Source organism: Acartia tonsa, chromosome 7 (genome assembly GCF_053477335.1).
Source record: "Acartia tonsa isolate MP-2025a chromosome 7, ASM5347733v1, whole genome shotgun sequence".
Taxonomy (NCBI): domain Eukaryota; kingdom Metazoa; phylum Arthropoda; class Copepoda; order Calanoida; family Acartiidae; genus Acartia; species Acartia tonsa.
In genome coordinates, this window is record NC_137266.1 from 26,849,005 (window position 1) to 26,871,092 (window position 22,088).

The following is a 22,088-nucleotide window of genomic DNA, read 5'->3' on the forward strand; positions in this document are numbered from 1 at the left end:
TTTTTTGATCGTAGCGAAGGATCTCGCTAAACACTGAACCGATATGGTTCTCCTTTAGAGGGAAGTTTTGTATAGGCCCTGAGATGGTTTTAGGCTATTTTTTTTACTTTTATAACTAAGTTTTTGTATGGTTTTAAGCTATTTTTTTTACTTTTATAACTAAGTTTTTGTGTGGTTTTAAGCTATTTTTCTGGGGAGCAGCCGCTAGTTTCTCATATAAAAGAACTGGTTCACTGCTATTGTGCCATTTTAGAGTACTGTTTTATGATTTGTTGTTTTACAGTATAATTTTCAGCTAAAATTCTTAAACCTGATTCCCTGATAAATTGTTGAATATGTAAGTGAAGGCCAAATATTAGCAGATTTTCTAAACATAATTTACAGGTTAAATAACACAAAAACAGACAAAATAAGATACACAAGGATGACATTACGCGAAACTAACAGGGAATTTTTTAAAAATTAAAATATATGTTTTTTTAGGCACTTGCATATTTTTTTTATGGAATGAAACTTATAAACCAATTTTCTAGATTTTTTTACTTTCTTGGCTTATATTCAATTCTAAAATATCTCATCTCTGCTTTCGATTTCTTTTCTTCTATCCTCTATAATATTATTTCCCTTCCTATACATACATTCTAATATGTTTTTTTTTCTTTTATTAAAACTAGCTACTACGCCCCTAGTTAAAGGGTGATCTGTATTCAAACAAAAATGTGCTGTTAAATATAGCCTAAAACCATCCCAAGACTTAAAATAATAATAAAGTAGTGTAAAACCATTACATAAGATATGAGAAGCTTACTTTTAAAAAATCAAGTTTCAGTAGTTATTGAGATCTTAAGCTTCAAACTAAAAACTCTTACTACTTTCTATAATAGTATATTCACATTCTATGTCTATTTATCAATACACTTTCTCTCCATCCTGTGTATTTTCTATCTACTTTACTATTTTTGTTTCTGCAATATAAATTGAGGCTGTTAATTCGGAAAGACTAAGAAAGAGGCTGATTTATATTTTTCAGGGATATGGGAGTCGAACTCTTAGATTTTTACCTAACTTTTTTTAATGGTCTTAATAGCTTGAATATTAAAATGTTCATTTATGTGCATTTGGGCTAAATATGATAGTTGTTTTGCAATATTTAAAAAGACCTTTCATGCTATTTTTTGTACAAGCACCCTAAATTACATGCTTACCTTTCCTTATGCCTGATATTTTGCAACCTCCCCTATTTAAGTGCAAAAGCGGGTCGGCATGCTTGCTCTGTGTGTGTGTGAGAGAGAGAGCGCGCAGATCGGTTAGCTCAGCGGTCAGTTAGTCATACAGCCCGGTAGCATCAGGAAACATAGTTTTTAGGGGAATGTAAAAAGTTATTTGTTGTTTTTAGGGGATGAAAAAAATAATGAGGGTGAAAAAATGTGCTATTTTTTCAAAAATAAAAATAGTTTTCATTGTTCTCTATCGTGCCCATATAGTTAAAGAAATTAACTTATTTTTCCTTTTTTATTGATGGTTTTAGAAAAAATGCTTAATGCAAATGAGCTATATGTCAAAAATGTGTTATTTTCTCGTTATGATAATAGTGTCACTTTGTTTTTTTCTGCGCTTTTTATGTATATAATGGTTTTTAATAATTGTTAATTTGTTTTTCAGAAGTGAATAAATTGTATATAATGTAACTAAAAAATATATATCTAACAAACCAAATTTAAAAAGTCTAAAAATGGATTACCTAAGGGGTAAAATCCGGGGTCGGGGGGATAGTTACAGCTTCACCTCCCCCAGCCCCCGCCCCTCCCCTCCTGTCTCCCCACCTTCCTCGATTTTTGGAAGGAGATGGAGAGAGGTGTCAGAAAAAAGGTAAAGATTTTTTAATTATAATTATTTGGTCTTTTTGTCCGCTGTGTTTCTTTAATATATATACAATTTTATAGGATAAATTCCCTTTTCTCAGCTATTATCAAAAAAGCCGAAATTTTGTGTCAAGAATAATATGACCACAAAGTATCTACTCGACATCTTTCTATCAAATTGCTATTGTAGACAGAAACTTCTGATTTCAAGATTGGACTATCTACATCCCATTTAATGTTGCATATGCTTTAATAATCTTTATAAATGTAAATGAAAGTACTATGCTACTTAGATTTTGTTATCCTTGTTTATATCCCTTTTAAAAATATGATTTTATCCTACTCATATTTAATACCAACTCCCTAAATGAAGGAAAGTGATTTAAATAAAATTTGATATATAGTGCAAAATAAAAATTCCAGGAATATTTCTAATGATCACGTAGGGATAAATTATCATGAGTCACTAAAGTTTTTTTAGTAACGGAGCCCATAATTCTATGGGGGAAATGAGATTTCCTCATCCGCTATCAAAGCTTGTCCTCTGCATAGTGAATTTGTTTGTGCTTCGCTACTTATGGATGTTGTCATCCTTGTTTAAATGTAACAAGAAAATGTGTGTCCAATATCCATGGGTGGCGCAGAAATTCATATATAATCTTTGAACGTAAACTGGCAAACCATGAAAATAATAATTTGGTAGGAAAGGCTGGAAGATAAATTTCACTTATAAAGTAGATTCCTTATATAATTCATATTAATAATGAATCATTGAAAAGACCCAACATTTGTCTTAATATTACCTCCACCTTGTTAGAAGCGAGGCTACTCTATATTTTACTTTTCCAGTCCGTCCGTCCGACCGGGGAAAACTGCGATATTTAAGATAGTCTGCTGATGTTTCCAGTTTTTCTGGTCAGTCTGTTGAACATGCTACAAAATACAAATTTTGTATTGGAAAGATTTGGGATTTTATAAAATTTTACCAATAATATTATGACCACTGAACATCTGCTTCATAAATCACTTTGTATTTTTGTCAATCTATAACTTTTTGAGCTTCGCTCCATATTGACATTGTCATCCTTGTTTTATTATTATTTTTGTAAGCTCGCTAAAAACTTCCTGACATTTAAAGCTTTGTTTAAAGGGGGATGCCTATTACATTAAAACAGCTGGACACATTTGTTTTCATAAGTGTTTTGAGAATGACCAACACCAGCAAGCCCAGCCTAAACCTAGAAGTTGTTATTATGGTCAACATACAACTATCGATATAAAAATCAAAGTATGAACTGTCAATTTAGTACTATATGTACATTGTACTTGTAATTTTCTTCCCTTTCTCATGACAATTTTATAATTTAAAGGAAAGTAAAAGTAAATATTTGGAATTTATTCTTCAAATTCCATTTAAATATTTAGCTTCTAAAGGTTTAAAAATTGTGCGTATTAAATTTATATAGGAAGAGTAAATTTTATAAAGTAGTTGAGTGTAAGGTTTATGTGTCTTGGAAGTTTAGTTTAGTACATTTTTTTTGGCTATTTGAAAGTAAGTTCAAATTATCTCCTTCCAAACAAGACACAAAGGAAAATTTAAAAGTATAACATTATCTTTTGAAACCAATATTGTTTGGTAAATTGAAATAAATGGGTAAACTCCTATTTTTTTCTTTTCTTTATAAATGTCATTTGAATTGATATCGAAACTTTCAGAGTTTAAAATTACTCTTTTGAAAATCCCGATACTAATTGTTTGTAGATTGGCTTAGCTGATCTTGCTTTCAAGAAAAATTTCGAGGAAAAAATCTTCCAATTTATTTCAGGACATTCTGGAGTAAAGGAACACCCTGGCATAGAAGAGGGTCACAGGTAATATTTATAATTTCCCTTCTTCCATTTTTTTACAGCAAAAATGTCTATATTTAATTTTAGTATTTATTAATGCTTGCCAAATAAGACTTTCTTGTAATATACATAATACAACGAATTTTGGATTTGTGAGTACGATTTTACTATGACTATTTGACTATGACTATTATCTTCAAAAATCTATGAACTGCTAGCTGCCAAACGGCTGAATGTACATTATTGCCCGCACACCATAAGAAGGCCTATAAATAATCTAGAATTATCTGTTTAAAATTTTGAACTAGCAAAAGCTATGCGTTCCACCGTTTAATCATTTGAAGTTTTTAAGGTTCTTATATTTTTGTTCATTACCAAGAAAATGTTATCGTCAACAGCACTAGATCCAATGTATTTTACTATTTCAGAGTAGTACAAACCAGGACGACTCATATTCAGAGGAAACAAAGCCCAAACTAATTCCACGCGAACCTGTCTACGACTCTGGTTACTCTCGCAGAGAAGCTGTTTATTACTCTAAAAAAGATGATGGATATAACTCAAAGAAAGACGACTTTTATGCCAGTAAGAAAGAAAGCGATTATGAGTTGAGTGAAAGAAAGGATCCAGCCTACGATAGTGGATATGGAAAAAGCCATCGACAGTCCACAAGTATCAGTGATAATACTGGCAAACCACCAAAAGGTTAGTAGAAAATCTTTTACATTATGGCTACGAAAATGGTTAATATCCGCAATATAAGAACTAATTCTCAGCCATACTGAAAAATCATGAATAGTATGTATTTTACTGATCATTTTCAACAAATATAAAATAAAAATCATGATTCTTATACCAGATTTAGTCTGTTAATTTTTCATACGATAAATAATTATTATATAACTAGGGTGTTTAACTTTTCTGCTATTCTTTTATATAAAGTAGTAAGTTCTTTGGTCACTTACAATCTTGCTTACCACTGAACTGAATGAGTTTCCATTTATGGAAGCTTTACATAGACTCTGGGATGGTCCTATTTTAATATTCAAATCTTTGAAATGTTTTTTTTTTTATATTTCACTGCCCTCTTCCCAAAAAGTAAATTAACACGACATACAATTTTTCCCAGCCCTTTAAGTTTTGTACAAAAGCATTTCATATTTTTTTCAATTCAAAGCTTGCTTTTCTACCTTCTAAGGAGACATTTTTAGAGCGTTTGAGGTTTTGCCTTGTTCATAGAAAATTTTTAAAATATCTTATTTAGGCAACATAACTAAAATAAAATTCCCAACCAAAGACAACGACCTATATGAGCCTGTGGAGTTTAAGAATGGTAAAGTGGTAAACAAGGACGAATATGGAGCAAGGAAGAGAGAGGATAGTTTTTCCAATGATGATCCGGATACAGATATTAGTGAAAGATCCGTTGATGTCTACAGGAAGAGTTTAATTTACAGTAACGGTCATTCTTTAGTTATTACGTTTTACATAGTTTCTGAAAAATAAAATATTTTATGAGTTTTATGAACAAAAATCGTAAGTTTCCCCTAAAATACAGCTTTTCTAACCCGATTCAATTAGAATTGTTGTCAAACCTGTAAACGGAAAAAAACTAAATTTTTAGTAATAAATATATATATAATTACATCTGCAAAAACGTATTCAAAAAAATGCCTTGTTTGTTTCATAATTATATCATAATTTTTAAAAGGTTCATAAAAGACATATGTTTTCTACTTAACATATGCAGACATTTTAAATTAAGTGGAAACACAGAAAATAATTATTTCCCACTCAAGCGTTGTAAATATCATTAGAAATGACCTTGTAATCAATTCTAAACAATACCTTGAATTATTCTGTAAAGGATAATATAACCTTTGTTCTAGTACTAATCAAATGCTTTGTAAAAGTCAAAGATACTCAAATTGTTACTTTTGAAACATACTTTTGTTTATCGTAAAGAAATAACTTTTCATACAGCTTCAATTATAGAGAGGTCCGAGTATGGTTTTTGTCTATTTTATTGTTCTATTTATTTAATATGATGCCCTTAAATGCAATAGCCACAGTCGCTAGTCTTTATTAATAAATTAAAATGTAAAATTAAACTTACAAAATTTAGTTCGGCGATACCATCCTTGAAATCCTACCACGGAAGTCCAAGAACCCGTGAGACCAGCCGCATGCGGTCCTACGACAGCCGTCTGCGGTCCCGTGATAGCAGTCCGCACAACGATGACTATAGTGTTGCTTCGCGTCGTAGTTCACGTGCTGATTCAACGCTGAATGATGGACAATACAAGAAATATGATTATTTGTGTTCAAGGTAGTTTTTTGGTAGCGTAGCAACTCTTTAATTAGGTTATGTCTGTTTTTCCAAAAACTTTCTCAGGAAAGGTATCTAACGTTTAAATTTCAGCAATTTCATTATTTCTTCAAATAAAATCGATTTTCATAATACGACTAGATTTTTTTTTTTAAATTTTGATTATGTATATTATATTTACTGAAATAAGTAAAATGTATTATGTTTTCTACTTTTTTATTTGTTTAGATGTTCCATGTCACCCGCCCCACTTGTAGAATACATTGATTATAAATCTTTGTTTGAACAAGAAAGATCTGAAAAAATGGTAAGGTTTTAATATATTTATTTTAAAGTAGATTCACTACTTAAAGCCGCAAGCCTCAAATCAAAAACTAAATGTGTGCTTGATTTTTTTATGAAATGTTGGCAGCCGAGCCCAGATTAGAAAATTTAGATCACTTGCGCTTTACTTACACAGACATACCTATGGTCTGTAGTCAAAGCAACGCAAATAATTCTAAAAATCCGCAAAAAGTTGTCTTTCAAATCCTGTAATCTAGGCAATTTGCAACTTTGCTTTTTTGAACCTAAATAGTTCAAGGATATCGGGAAAGTGCACATCACAGTAAGAGACATTTATTAAGCCTTAGAAAGAAGAGCTTTTCCACAATTTTTACTTCATGTCTGTCTGTTTGTCTTTTTTAGTCCGTTACATATATCTATAATACAAAGTAGCTTGATGTCTGTCCGTCTGTCTGTCCGTCTGTCCGTCCGTCCCTTAAGATCTCGGTAACCGATCGGGTTCTACTCTTCAGGGAATATACCTACTGGCCCTGTGGTGGTTTTAGGCTATTTTCGTGGGGGGTAAGACACCACCGACCCCCCAAAAACAAAAAAATCCCCCCCAATTTTTTTTTTTTTGCTGAAGATTTCTTGGTCCTTTTTTTGCTGAAGATTTCCTTGGTCCTTTTACGAATGTTGCCAACATTTTTCTTTATCACCTCTTGGGGCAAAGCCCCAGAGGCTAGGGGCGAATCCGCTAACAATTAAATAATATAAGTGTATTAGTCATTAGATTTTATCTAAGATTTCGATATTTCGACAAAGAAACCTTCTTCACTCGTTACAGAAAAAAATCTGTTTTAAAATAATTAGGTTAAATTATAAAGAAAAAAATGCGCAAAATGAGAAGTGCAAGGCAAATCTGTCATTTTAACGTTGGCATTTACCCGGACTAATGAAGATTTGAACATTTTTTAGTGTCCATAAATTTTTGTGTGTTGTCATTAATTTGTTTCTTTTTATTTCAGGCTGTCAGCCAAAAAGTTCAGGTGACTTTTTTATTCGTGTTTTTTTCTCTTAACAACCTTTCAATTGAATATTAGAATAGGGGAAATGTGATTCCATTGTTAATTCAAAAAGCTAATTTAATTTGTTTTTATCAGTTTGCTTAAAATCAAATTTTTCCCTTAACAAAAGTTCTTATATATGTAGTTATTTTTCTTTTTTGCTATTATTCATACAACAAGCTGCACTATAACTAATGGAAATAATCTTTTATTTTTTTTAAATATCCTTTTTAATAAAAACTTGTTGATATATTGATACTAGTCCTTCAACCAATAATTTTACTCTAAATAAAGGGTAATTTTGTGTACCATTATTGAAGATATCTATCTATTTATTGTTTTGACAACAAATATTTGGTTTTTAAACAATTTTATAATCGTAATACTGGGAATGTTGGCTTACAACAATTTTTCTACTATAAATTGTTTATTTACAGAATACCTTTTTACTAAAGGAACTGGAATCCCGTCAGAGAATACTTGAACAGAGTTTAGCCAGGTTTCTAGATCTCAGACAAGAACTTAGGTAGGCTTTTATTTAATTACAGGCGTGAACATACACACATATCTTAGTTTTTATGTAGGAATGAGTTTAAATCTCGACAAAAGCAACGCGTCGTTAAGGATTAAAGCTAAAATTTACCTTCGGCTGAAATATCAAATAGAGGGCATATATACTAAGTGTCATTGCAGTCCTAGAATAGGCGAAGGAAATAAACCATTAGGTCTTCAAGTTAGAGGTCGTACAATTAAAGGGGTTGGTTGTCTGCAACAGAATGCAATGGATGATTAGTAGCACTACACGATCTACAACTGTCTCTCTGTAGAATTTTTACTTTTGTTTTATTTAGTGATCTGAACACCAAAGCTGAAGAAGCAGACAACTTAATTAACAGTGTAATAAAGGTAACATTTGAATCAATATTTTATCAGAGAGGTGTTACAGGGAAAAGAAAGCCTCTCATATTTTTGATTTATAGGAATATGTTGAAACCTCCCTTCTATGATTAGAAAAGCAGTAGCTATTCTTTACCTTGTTTTAACAAATATTTTGTGTATTTACATTTTAAAACCGACTTTTATTTATTTGCAATTTAAAAAATTTTCTTTTTTATTTTACATATACTTAACATAATTATAAAAGCTATATTTGTTGAATAAAAAAATAGATAGGAAGAATATTTTTTTGAAATCTACAATTATAGATTTAATCTTATACTTTGTGTATACATTTTTTAGTGACATTGTTACAAATTTAGGACAAATTCTAAACGAATTTTGGGTCAAACTAAAATTTTTAGAAAGTTTGCATTTATAATTACTTTGTTAAAAAATTGTGTGTCTTTCAGATATTTAAAAACACTATGGGTCTATTAGTTTTAGATAAATCTGAATTTTTTGCTTTAACATGTAACCTCATCATATAAAGTAATCATAAAAACTGCGGGGCGATTCGTCTTATTTTTAAAATGACTTTTTATAGGTTGGGTTAGGTTATATTGGTTTAGGTGATTGCCCCACAGGGTTAGGAAATTGGCCCTGCAGGGGCTAGAAATAGGTGAAAAGCTACTGTGAAAAATACGAAGAATCGCCCCTTAAGGTGCGTTGCCACGAAAGGAACTATACCCGAACTGCGTTATATGTTTAACATTATTGGACCATTTTAATATTGAGTCAATAGTATCATACCTTACAATAACATTAAAGAAGATATAACTATAGTTATATACACAACTAAAAAAGAATAGCATAAACCCACAGAGAAATAAGCCTAAATGAATATTGCACGTGTTTACCTTGGCCACGCTTTTCTTGAACAAATTGAATCTTTAATATTTCTAATTTTTAACCTCCAACACCCCATCCACCGCCCTTCAAACACCTTTATGTAGATTTAATTACGGATGTCATTGTGTCAGGTATAACCATATTGATGTTGTCAATATTTTACTTCTAGGGTGAACTGAATATTTGGGTATGTTTATTGTCTGCCTACCACACAAGCAATCCCATCCAAAAAAATTGAAAATGGATTAAGCAATATTAAAGAATTAGGAAGTAAAAGTAATAAATTAGGAATAATCTAAACTTGAATCTGTCTAATTTGGGTCAACTAGCACATTAAGGTTTTTACCCAGCTCATAGATAAACATCAGAAAATGAACAAGGGCGATTTGCTAAAAATTAGCAAAGCACAGAAGACAAATTACAAAAGCAAATTGTACCACAAAAAAATTAAATCAAAATTGTAATTGAGTACTTGCATATATTATTAAGATAAAATACATTAATACCCATGAATGTAACTTTCTGTAGATTTTGTTTATTATATTCAGTGCTCCTTAATTTAAGAGTAGCTACGCTTCTAAAGAGATCGTTTAGCAAAAATAATTAAATTGTCAGATACACATGTCAGCAATGCAAAACATTTTTTTGCCCAAATTATTCTTTAATTATTTCTTAAAGAAAAGCACTAAGGTATTTAACAAAAAATTCTAATAACAACTTTTTAAGCAACAATATTTTAAAAATGAAACATATTCTTTATGTACCTAACCTTTCTGTAAATAGGCATATCTATAATCTATATAGTACATAGGTGTGTCTATGTTTGTTAACAACTATACCGTCTGAGTGATTAGAGTTTTACTTTTTGCAGAATTACTTTATTTCTTAATTTGAAATAAAAAGTTATTTAAATTCAAATCTTAAAGATGTTAAATGCAGATTTTTTTTGTAATCCTATTTAAATGTCTTTAAGGGTTGCAGGACATATATACTGCATATAGGTACAAGAATGGATTAATGTGTATTAGGAGAGTTGCTGTATTTTAGACTTTCCGTTTTGTCCTTTTTGAAATAATTTCAAATAGATTTTTCTTTAAAAGATTTTTTAATAGCTCCTATATCTTTTTAGGAGTAATAAGATTTAGATTGATAAATTACAGATTTACTAAAATAAGATCTTTAAAAATAAAAAGTACATTAGCTCTCCCACAACACAGTAATCTATCCATCTATCGAACCTCCTGAAACAGGGGTTGAAATGTTAATGTAGCTTTCTTTTCAACTTTAAGGACATATTTTTGCTGTCAGTTCACTACCCTTGCATGTATTTTTATTTCCCCCTTTTGACATTTTCACAGGGAAGAGAGATTTTGCACATGAAGGAAACCTATTTTGTAATAATAATTGCTCACAAAGATTGATTTCCCAAAGGTATTCTTTTTTTCCAAATAGGTTAGCATATCTTATCTAAAAGGATATTAATTTTTCTCTGATTTTTCTTTTTGACTCAACTTTATACATTTACGGTTTTGAATATTTAGTGTGAATAAGCTTTTTTGATTATATTTTTTGAATATATTCACTAATTAAATAAAGATAGAGGATTTCTTGATCTAACAAGTCCGTAAAAATATGATATCATTGAAGTTTCACTATTTTTAAAAGCGAAGCTTTTCTATAATTAGGGTCGGTCCGTCCGTCCGTAACGGATAGCTTTTTTCGTTAATTTAGGCATGTTATAATTGTCCTATCGATTTCAAACTTTGCATGGTGATCCCTTTAGTAGTTAGGTACGATTTAGAAAGCAACTCTATGATCATTATCAGAATGTCCGTACGTCCATTTTAAACATGTTGATTTTTAAATTTTTTAACAACAAATTTTTATGGGATCTAATTATCCGATTGGTCTGATTTTTGGTATATTGACTCCTGGAACAACAAAGTATACTGTTATAAGCAAAGCAACTCTATAATCAAGTCCTAAAAAAGTAAGTATGTCCATAAACATTATCCTGTATCAAGCAGTTTTCAACAAATTTACTTACAATTTTGCTTCAAATCTTATATGTACATTTATATTCTGATTATTCAGTTCTGACACTATACAAGTGTTAATGTCCGTTTGTCCTACCGTTTCAGTGCTTCGCTTTTATGGATGTTGTCATCCTTGTTAAATTACAAATTACAATTTTAAACCTTTTTCATTTTCAGCTGTAAATCATTAAAATTTAAATAATCTAATTAAGTTTGATATACAATATATTCATTGTAAGATGCTAAAAATCAAAATGCAAAATGCACTTTTTGAAAACTTATCTTAAAAAAGAACAATCATTCCCATTAAAAGCGCAGTAACAGCAAGCTATTAGTAATAAAGAAAAAAAGAGTAAACTATAATGCAGTAAAAATAAATAATTTTCTGACATAATGACCGTCATACAGCTTGGTACAAGTGTGGACAATCACTAATTAGATAGTAGCTGCGGTACTAAAATAAAAAAGAAGAACAATTCAAATATTCCCCCTCTCTTGTTTGTTTCTAAGTTCACATCAAATCTCAAATATCCCTTCCCCTTCATAGCAAATTAAGTTTTGTGTTCATTTAGTTTTGCACACTCAAAAAAGAAAGAAAAAATCTAGGAATCAATTATCTCATTCCGTTTAATTGATAATTATTATTTTAAAAAAGAGATTTAATATTCGATACCCAGTCTTTCCTCATAAATGAAGAAAAGGTTTACTTTCAAAACTATATATCAGCCAAAAAAATATAAATATTTTTTATATGAATACTTCTGATTTAAAAGTAGCATTTCTACATTTTGTTCGCAAAATTTGCAAAAGCTAATTAAACTAAAAATCTTTGAACTTTTGACACAGTTTTAAAATTCAAAACACTCATACTACTTTTACTAGTCAAAACAAATCGCCTGTAGCTTCAAAAGACTAAATTTGATACTGGCTAGTCGAATGAATTTTTTCGTGATATTTAAATTAGCAAATAAAGGTAGATAAGAAAAACAAACTCAATACATTAATCTGTAACTCAATTTGACTGTCTGTCTGTCTGTCTTAAGAAGCAAAGTATCACTTAAAAGTATTTATAAAACTTGAAAGTAATTTTAAAAAGATGTATTAATAGGATCTTAGTAACACAGTTACCAAAAAAGTTTATTAGCTCCTATTTAATAAACATGTAATCCACTTACAGGTGATTTAAATAAAACTATAAATTGTTTAGGAGTCAGTACCCGAATATGCACCCAAAAGAAAGAAAAGTACTCCTGAGGTAAAAAATCTTTTAATTTACTCTTTTCAATAAATAAAAAATTGTTTATTATATAAATTTCTAAATGATAATTCATTGGACTTTACAAAAAAGCTAAATCCTTAGGCCAATTCTTGATTTTACTTTAAAACTACTACAAATTTTATAGAAATATTTTATTATAGAGTGTTAGAATTTTGAAATCTAAAAAAAAATTTAAAAATTAAACTTCATTCTATTTTTAAGGATGAAACCTACAATGAAAGCAGAAACAGATACAAACTATTTAGGTAAAGAAAATAAAAAATTTATTTCAAGCTACAATAAAGCATTTTAAATGAGGCCTGCAGTCAAATTTGAAAAATTTAGTTGCCGAAAAGTTCTTTAACAAGGATAATTATGGTCATAAAAGCGGAGTAGACCACATTTTTTCCCAACAGGACTGAGATAAGAAAGTTAGATTCATATCAACGTTATTTTTTTGAAGGGAATAACTAGAGGAAAAAACCTGTTACTAAAATAGCTGAGCTGGATCTTTAAATCATTTCAATGGTGATCTAAACCACCCCGCGCGAAATTTCAGCCAATCACAGCGGCGTATTTTAAAAATGCGCCGCTGTGATTGGCTGAAATTTCGCGCGGGGTGGTTTAAATCACCATTGAAATGATTTAAAGATCCAGCTCTGCACAATTATGGAAGACCTAAACTTATTTTTACTACAAAATAATAAAAAAATATACTTTACATATAATTTTAGAACCGGTAGAATTCAGATGGGTAAAATGCCAAGTCCAACACCCTCAAGGTATTAAAAATTTGTGTGAGTTGCAATAAAAGTTTGTTTTAAGAATGAGAAATTTTAAAAATATTTCCTTCATCAAGATAAATATAACCATAAAATCTCCGGGATTCTAAATTAACCAGCCACAAGATGTTGATAAAAACACAAAATATTTTTTTTTTATTTTTACAGAAATTCAGCAGCTGTAAGTACAACAGAAGCCAATGTTTTCCATGCTCAACCAGTTCAAGCAGATCCAGGCAATTATTCATACTACTTGTTGGCAATGGGGTTACTAAAACTACTTGTCTGCTAAAATCTTTTTTTTACCTTGATGCATTATTGTATCTGACTGACCATCTTTGTACATATAGTAAAACTATACGTACGTTTTTAATAAGTATTTTTTAGGTAGTTTGACCTTTAAATAGTATTTAAAAGTTGATTTTTAATTGACATAGGTATAAAACTTAAGACTTCAACGGGTTTTAAAATGTCATGAATTTAATTTCACACTCGTTGACTTTTTAGATTAGTGTTAAAATATAGGCAGACATTAATCTAACTTTTAACATATTTGTCCTAATATTATTGATATGTTTTAGTAGCACAGCCTCTCTGTTACTAGGGTCTGCACGTATGTAAGTAAGTTAAGGAACTTAACTTTAGCTTTAGATAATAGAATTATTGATTGCTTAAAATAATGAATTATTTAAAAATATATCATATGTTATGGCTGTCCTAATTTTAGACAAATATTATTGTCCTACTTTTTTTCTTGAAATTGGTAAGCATTAATATTAAGATTTTGAAAGCATTTGGGATGGCACACTTTGACAGTAACAAATATTTTAAATAATTTTCTACCCAAGCATATTTTTCTATTGCTTATAATTCTTCTTTCTTGCAAAAACCAATACAAATTTTTTGAATGAGAATGGTTTACATCAGTAAATCAAAGTAAAAACTGAATATTTCACGAGTAAACTATTTAACTATTGCCTATTATTGACCAATCATTCACTACACTATTGGTCCTTAGATCTAATGCTTTTTTAGCTAACTTCAGCGTTTTGACTAAAATCTAGATAAAAACTATGTCGAATGTTTGTCTACGTCCCTAATGCAAAAGCATAAAGTTGAAATTTTAGCAGAATTTGGGCTTGCAAAAAGACATGCATAAATCTTTGTAATTGCAATGTTTTCTTACAGTTAGCAACTCTACAAAATGCAGGGGTATCAAGGATAAGACCATGTACAGTAAATTGATAAACACCCCAATGTGAAAAAAATCTATCTCAAAATTAAAATTATTGGTTTGAAGTTTGGACTCAACAAGCCTTGACCCAAACTTTGGGTAAAAGTATAATTTACAGTCCAATAGCCCCTCCCTCCGTGACCAAATGAGATAAACATTATATTTAGAAGTTTACTGTAATCCTATTCTACATAATGTACATTCCTCAGACATTACTTTACAAATAAGGAATTTGAAAAAGATAGAATAAATAGAACTTTTCTCTAGTCTCTAGGGTCATTTCCCAAGATGGGGTGAGAGTTTCCTCAAACCCCACTAGAATGCACACTCAAAGTCTAAAATGGAAAAAATTGCTATAAATAGTTAACATCTTATTTCCTTTATGATAAATTCTTTTATTCCAAGATAAATGTTGATAAAAGCTTTCCTAAAAGAACTCTGAGATAAGGTTTAAATTTCAAGATATTCTATCTTATTGCATTTCAAATATTTACATTTCCATTCACATTTTATCCCTACTTTCAAAAATGCATAAGAAAATAGTTGGGTAGTTGAATAGGTCAAAATAAGACAATGATTTTAATAACAAATAACGATATTTACGTAATGAAATTAAATTCTATGGCTGATAAAAAACAGGATCAAAAACTTAACATACCTTTTAATGATGGTGCCTAATCGTGTAAAGACAAAGATTCCCATCCCCTTTATTTTGAAGTATTTTTTATTTATAGGTTATATTAGGTTATATAGGGCTAGGACCCCGCAGGGTTAAGAAAACCATAAGAGGGGTGGGTTGAAGGAGAGCACCCAATATCCATAATTCAACTCAGCTACCCAACTGTCAGATTGAATTAAAATAAACATTTCTCAAACTTTGTCCTTTGTTTTTGTTTGTTTTTTATTCAATTAAGCAATGACAAAAACAAAACAGTAAAAAAATGATTAAAAACATCAAATATTTTAGAACAATTAGATACTGTTTAAGCAGGTAAATGAACAAGTCTTTTTTAACACTAGATTGCTGAGCTAAACTTTAATTCTCGATATAAAGTGTAATTTAGAAAATTTTAAATCTATTTAGTATATTAATACTAGCTGCCACACCCATAACCGCTAGGTGCCTTATGTTCGATTATAAAGAGAGAGTCTAGAAATATGTTTTAAATTAAAAATTAGAATGGCTCCAAAAACCATCACAGGATCTATGTATATGAAGCTTACCTAAAACAGTTAACTCAATCGGTTTAGAAGATATTGAGATCTTAAGCTTCAGACAAAAACCTTACTAATTCATATGATAGGAATGTAATAGGTTAATGTATTTAAACAAAGTATGAATAAAATATTGTCACAGATTTACCCAAATCTCCTACCCCACCACCATTACCGTCAGTATCCTATGAGTGGGACGAGTGTAGAACTACTTCGCACCTTACTTCTGGAAGGTAAGTTTATATTGATTGCGTTAATTGAGACAGTATAATAAAACCAACAGAGCTTTTAAGAAGCAAAACTACTTCACAATTTTATTATGGTTAAGCATATTTTCAAGAATTGAAAAGTTTTTTTTCATATGCCACACACACCTTCCTAAGACTAAGGATAATGTGTTGGTCGTTGGAGAGAGAAAAACACTTTAATTATTTAATTAATATTTTTTATCTATCTAAAATTATAAGTCTTTGCACATTAGAAATGCTTGAGGGACTATCCTGTAAACTATTTAATCTAACCTTACCTAGCCTAGGATAATAAAAAAGATATCCGAAAACAGCCACCCTATGCTAATTTAAATTTATTTAACCAAAGGGGTGACAGGGGATTATTGTATGCTCTAGTATGCACTTTCAGAGAAACCGCTCAGATAGTTTTTTAAAAAGGACTAAAGTGGGACTTATATCTTTTATTTAAAGAAGTTTTAAATTTTTAATGCTAGTCTAACTTGATTAAAAATTAAAATAAAACAAAATTATTTTAGTTTCAGTTATTCATCCAAGATTCCAAGCAGATTAGACGAGTTAAAGCTTAATCTAAAGTAAGTATAGTTTTATCCGATACAATTATCTTTAAGATTAACATTACATTTTTTTATTTTGACGCCAATGAGGAGTATATTTATAAAATAAACTTAGATATAGAGCACCCAGATGCTAAGGGCACAGCCGCTTGTTCTATAAAAGACATTACATATATTATGCAAAGGTACGCGATTTTCTACTATGTATCATATCCCTTTCCTTGCTCTGAACATCTACTTTATAACTTTATTTGTCTGTTTGTACATCCATGATTTTTGTATTTCTATAAACTGATATGATTATTAATTGTGAATTTCAGGTATGAAGTTTCTTCATCTTTACTACCAACAAAGCTCATGCTTGAAATCAAGAACAAGGAGGGCAGAGTTGTTTTCAGGTTAGCTTCATCTTTATTCCACAATTGAAGGTTTTATGGTCATCCAGGGGGGTTGGTCCAACTTTAAATTTTAGTTTTAAAAGTATAAGATAAAAAAATTTGGGGGGGCCTTTTTCTAGGGGCTGAAAAATAGCCTAAATCAATGCTAATACATGAAACATAAAAAAGCTTCCTTTCAATTGAGAAACTAAGGAATATAGAGCAAATAAAATACTCATTTTTAAAATGATATAATGTTCAGATGATTTATTATTTTTGTCTATTACAGGAAACGACAGAACCTGTACTATGTGAAGGTCCAGGAAAGGCTGAGCACCCTGGATGCATCTGAGGATTATATCATGACTGTAACCAGTATTCAAGGAGATAATAAGGTAAATATACCAACATCTGAGGATTATATCATGACTGTTACCAGTATTCAAGGAGATAATAAGATAAATATACCAACATCTGAGGATTATATCATGACTGTAACCAGTATTCAAGGAGATAATAAGATAAATATACCAACATCTGAGGATTTTATCATGACTGTAACCAGTATTCAAGGAGATAATAAGGTAAATATACCAACATCTGAAGGTTACAATACGATACATGATTTTTTATCATGGCTAAGAAAGATATTGAAATAATAGCAACTTTTAAACACTCAAGCGTGAGTCAATAATGCTTCGTTTCCCCCTTCCTCTCCCTTTTGAATCCTTATATTTACATAAGAGATTGATCATCTAGACTTTATATATTTATTCTATATTATGATTTAGGCCACAGAAGATGTAAGAATACACAACAAATACCATAGGGAGAGGGAGGGTCATAGCAGAAGCATGTTTACAACACCCGGTTATGAAATGACAGAGTCTGTCACTGTTCCTGGCTTTACTTCAACCTGCAGGTAATTGAGCCTTGCAAGGTTTAATCCTTATCAGTGTATTAGGTATTATTAGGTATTCATTAGATATCTCCAGGGCTGAGGTAGAGGACAGTAGACTGTAAATTATACTAGTATCCAAAGTTCTCTTACAATGCTCGACTTAAAAACTTTGAGTACTCCTACTAAATTTTGATTAGATGGTAAAAATTAAAAAATGGTGTCCAAAATTTTCCACTGATAGTTTTTATTTACAGAATGGTTGTGTTAATCATAATTATTTTAATCAATCTGGCATTCAAAATTACTATTGTATTACAGTTTATTGTCCTTTTGAATCAAATAGTTAGCTTATTATTGCTGATTAACAATACATTATTTCATATTTTTTAGGTCAAATTCAACGTCTTCATTGACCAGTGGATTCGATGAGAAGAGTATCGATTCCATTTTTGATGCTCCTATTAGGTAAATATAAATTTAATTATGTAAATATTTATTATGCAAGTGGCTTCTCCAAAAGCCTTCATAAAGGGAATCGGAGGAGTAAACAACAGTCTAAAAGCTGAAATCATTCTTAAAAATACAAAAAATTCTATGATAAACATTACTTAAAACAGCAATTTAAATGAGTTTCCAATAAACCTAGGTAAACTTTATCTTATGGACATTATTTTCTATTTTCAACTCAAATTCTTTTTCTATCTGTCAGTCAATTATTTTAATTTTAATAAAGTTTACCAAGTAAGGTGCCCATCTATATTTCTGTCTGTCAATCTTAAAGCCTGTCTTTATGCTTGTCTGTCTATTGATATATGATAGTTGTATGTTTATCTTTCAGTTCATTTCATTCGCTATGTATTTTCATCTGTCTATCTTTTTATACAGATGTATCAAAGTAACATCCAAGAGAACCTGCTGCTTACGATTCTTTCCAAATAAATGTCTAATATAACTTCATCGTTCGATCTATCTATTTATATGTTTATGTAGAAGTATCGAAGCAACATATGAAGAATTATGTCGGGGAACAACAGAAACCCCAGTACCAGATTTAGAAGAGGTAAGTTGTATTGAAGCTACTCTATTACTTCGACGTTCTTTAAACTTTTTTGTGTCTGTCTGTCGATTTTTTATTTTCACAAGTACAGATGAATATCCCCTCCCTTCCGTTTGAACATTTGAACATGCTGTTAAAAAGAATAATTGAAACACTAATTAGAATTGGTCATACTTCTAGTGTAAACTCTCTTAATGTTTGACCGTATATTTTTAATTTCATAATTTAAAATAGCTTTTTCTACTTACAATGACAAATGACAAACACACACAAAATTAAATAGATATTGGTAATGGCAAACATCCTTCAGAAAATCATACGACCTTTGTCTATAAATCCTAACTTTATCTGTATTTAGGTTGAGATGGTTTCAACAGTGGCGGAGTCTGCTCAATCTGATTCAGAACCTCAGGTTTTTTTTATGATTCTTAAAATAAAAATAACCTAAAGCCATTTTGGAACCTACATATATAGCCTCTCTAATAAGAAGATCTTAAGCAATCTATATATCGTAGGATTGAAAAGCAATGTGTAAAACATGATTTACTCGGCTGCTGTATGAGATAAGTTTCTATTCTAATATTATATTTTTATTTAGGAGATAACGCCTGAACCCGAAGTGAAATCAATTTCTGAATCAAGAAATCCCTTCATCCTGCAGAAGAAACAAATCATTCCTCAGCTAAGATACCGGTGGCAATATGGTTTTAGAAGGGCACAGGGAGTTGGGTATCAAAAGGTATACATTCGTTTTATCTATCTATCCATCTGGTTTGTTATTTCAGCTAAGATAACAAGGGCCATTTGGGCTAAGAGGGCCTTGGCGGGTTGGGTATCAATTAAAGTAAAAGAATAGAGGGGGCACGATCTACATGTAACTCTATCCACTGCACTGGTGGGGACTCTATTTTTACTTTCAATTGGGTCTTTGAGGCATAATTGTCCTTATTGTGCATAAGTATTTGATTTTAGCACATATTGAATTATTAATCGTTTTTGCTTAGGTGCCAATATTGAAGCTGGAATTCCACTACACAGAGAGTGCGGCACTGTTGCCCGCCAGCCTGGTGGTCACCACTAGCGGCGAGCAGCGGGAGGTCGGCGGTCTCAAGTCCGGATCCGCGGCCACTGAGTTTGTGTTCAGGGACGGAGATGCCCAGGATATTTGTGTTGCTTCCAGGTACAAAAAAAACTTGTGCAGCTAATTTATTAACATATGACTATTGTTAGTAGCTAAGCTACTCTATAATTAAATGTGTCTGTCGGTCAGTTTTTGGCCACTGTATATGATTTAATACATATTTTTTGAGAATACCCCTTTAAAAATAGCATACAGTATACAACTTAATTGCGACCCGCGACCGTGGCTCAAAAGGTAGCGCATCCGCTCGTCGTTGGGAAGATGATAGGTTCGAATCTCGGTCCGATACCGCGTTATAACTAAAGACGTTTAAAACGTTTCCTACTGCTGCTATGTCAGGTGCGCGACATAAATAGTTAGAGTAGGGGGAATGCCTTGGCCCAAAACAGGCGCAACTCACTACCATGCACAGTTAGGACTTCTCAGACAAAGGTCGTGAAATCAAAGGGTTGGTTGTCTGATGGGCAAATGGACGCTTTACACCGCAATCATAGGGCTTAGGGCTGACAACCCTATCCCATATCCATATAAAACGCCACATTCCTAAAGAAACACTGACAAATTGTCAGCGGCCTATGATCCCCCTGTGGAGTAAAAAGGGCTTGTTACTGTAAACAACTTAATTGGACCGTCAGTCTTTCGATCGTGCTTTAAAAGACATGAATATATTTTAAGCTTTTGTTAATTTTTATCTTTATTATTATATATCATTCTTTGTATACAAAAATTAACAATAAACATACTTCTATAGCTAATTTTGTCCGTTTGTCCAATTATCATTTTTAGCTTCATTCTTATGAATGTAGTCTTAATATACCTTGAATACATTTTTAAACCATAATCCATGAAAATTTACATGATTATGCCTTAAAACTTATTTTTTTTTAATTTGTGTTTTGATTTTATTTAACAGTTAATTGAGGAAATTTAAATAAAAAAATAAACATTGTAGGGACAAGACTGGACAGCTACATCTAACTGCTCCAAAATTCAGGTAAAAACTTAATATTTGACTTTCGGTACTTTATCAGTAGCATGACAACCAACAATGGCAGAACATTGGACTGTAAATGATATTGGTCCCCAAAGTTTCAAACGCACGTTTCTCGTTCGTTGGTTTAAAACTTTGGGTACTTTATTAAGTTTTGAATGTTTTTACCATGTATCGTCAAGACTTTCAAATAAAGGCATTGTTATCTGTTATACAACTTTAACGAGGATAGTAAATTACCCTGCCCAAATCGTGCTGTTGTCAACATAAGTATGTAGGACCACTTTTATTTAAAGCCTTGTCGACATTAACCCTGAAAAAAAAGTATCGATAGAATGCCAGCAGTTATTAAATGGTATATAAGATAATATAGCCTGACGGAACGGATTTGTGTCTCACAGTTCGAGTTTTCATAGTAAAAATTTGTAATCTAAACATGTTTTTGCTTTCAGTATAAATGTGAAATCATTGGAAGAGCTTAGTACTGGACAATGGCATGAAACCTGTCCCATAATTCAAGGTAAACAGGCATCCTTTTTATATATGATGAATAGGATAATTATATCACATAAAAAAATTTCCAAAGTTAAAAAACATTATGGTTTAAATGGACGTACGGACATTCTGGTAACGATTATAGAGTTCCTACGACTACCTAATCTTACCTAACTACTACACGAATCACCATGCCAAGTCGTAATCGATAGGACAATTCTAACATTCCTAAAATAACAATAAAAGCTATCCGTTACGAATGTCAATAATTTTGATTGATTTTTTTAGGCATGTGAAAACAAGAAATCAAGACATAAAATTTAAAGCATACATCTTCATCTTACAAAATTATTATATTATATAGATTTATTTTACAGCATTTTTATACTTTCATTATTTTATTACTTAACAAATTTAAATACATTATAAATTATTAACATACAAACATTTAAAACTTTTTTAATGCTTTCCATAACTACATTGATTTTAAGTTCATTATTTTTTTTTTACTCATAAATTCCAAATTTCCAATAGATATATTTGACATTTAATTAACTCATTACAATATTATGGAAATGCTTTAAAAATTATAAATATGAAATATTTAAATAAATAAATTTTATAACTTCAACAATGTT

The 22,088-nt window shown here is 30.7% G+C and overlaps 1 protein-coding gene across 1 annotated transcript; it reads left to right on the forward strand.

The window, feature by feature from the left end:
• Positions 1 to 1,666: 1,666 nt before the first annotated feature.
• LOC145325213 (uncharacterized) lies at positions 1,667 to 22,081 on the forward strand. Its single transcript, XM_080168106.1, has 26 exons — positions 1,667 to 1,869; positions 3,689 to 3,734; positions 4,139 to 4,415; positions 4,975 to 5,147; positions 5,834 to 6,039; positions 6,268 to 6,346; positions 7,332 to 7,352; positions 7,826 to 7,896; positions 8,222 to 8,276; positions 12,402 to 12,449; positions 12,675 to 12,718; positions 13,187 to 13,234; positions 13,403 to 13,470; positions 15,826 to 15,916; positions 16,450 to 16,506; positions 16,809 to 16,886; positions 17,155 to 17,260; positions 17,657 to 17,787; positions 18,157 to 18,231; positions 18,757 to 18,826; positions 19,182 to 19,235; positions 19,422 to 19,562; positions 19,828 to 20,003; positions 20,917 to 20,958; positions 21,408 to 21,475; positions 21,739 to 22,081. The coding sequence occupies exons 1-26, from the start codon at positions 1,733 to 1,735 to the stop codon at positions 21,744 to 21,746; spliced, it is 2,370 nt and encodes a 789-aa protein (XP_080024232.1). The 5' UTR covers positions 1,667 to 1,732; the 3' UTR covers positions 21,747 to 22,081.
• The last annotated feature ends 7 nt before the right edge of the window (positions 22,082 to 22,088 follow it).

Bases quoted from the DNA above. Each gene is read 5' to 3' on its own strand.
- LOC145325213 (XM_080168106.1), top strand. From the start codon at position 1,733: ATGGATTACCTAAGGGGTAAAATCCGGGGTCGGGGGGATAGTTACAGC. The intron at 16,887-17,154 runs GTTAGCTTCATC...TGTCTATTACAG, and splicing joins GAGGGCAGAGTTGTTTTCAG to GAAACGACAGAACCTGTACT. The intron at 19,563-19,827 runs GTATACATTCGT...GTTTTTGCTTAG, and splicing joins AGGGAGTTGGGTATCAAAAG to GTGCCAATATTGAAGCTGGA.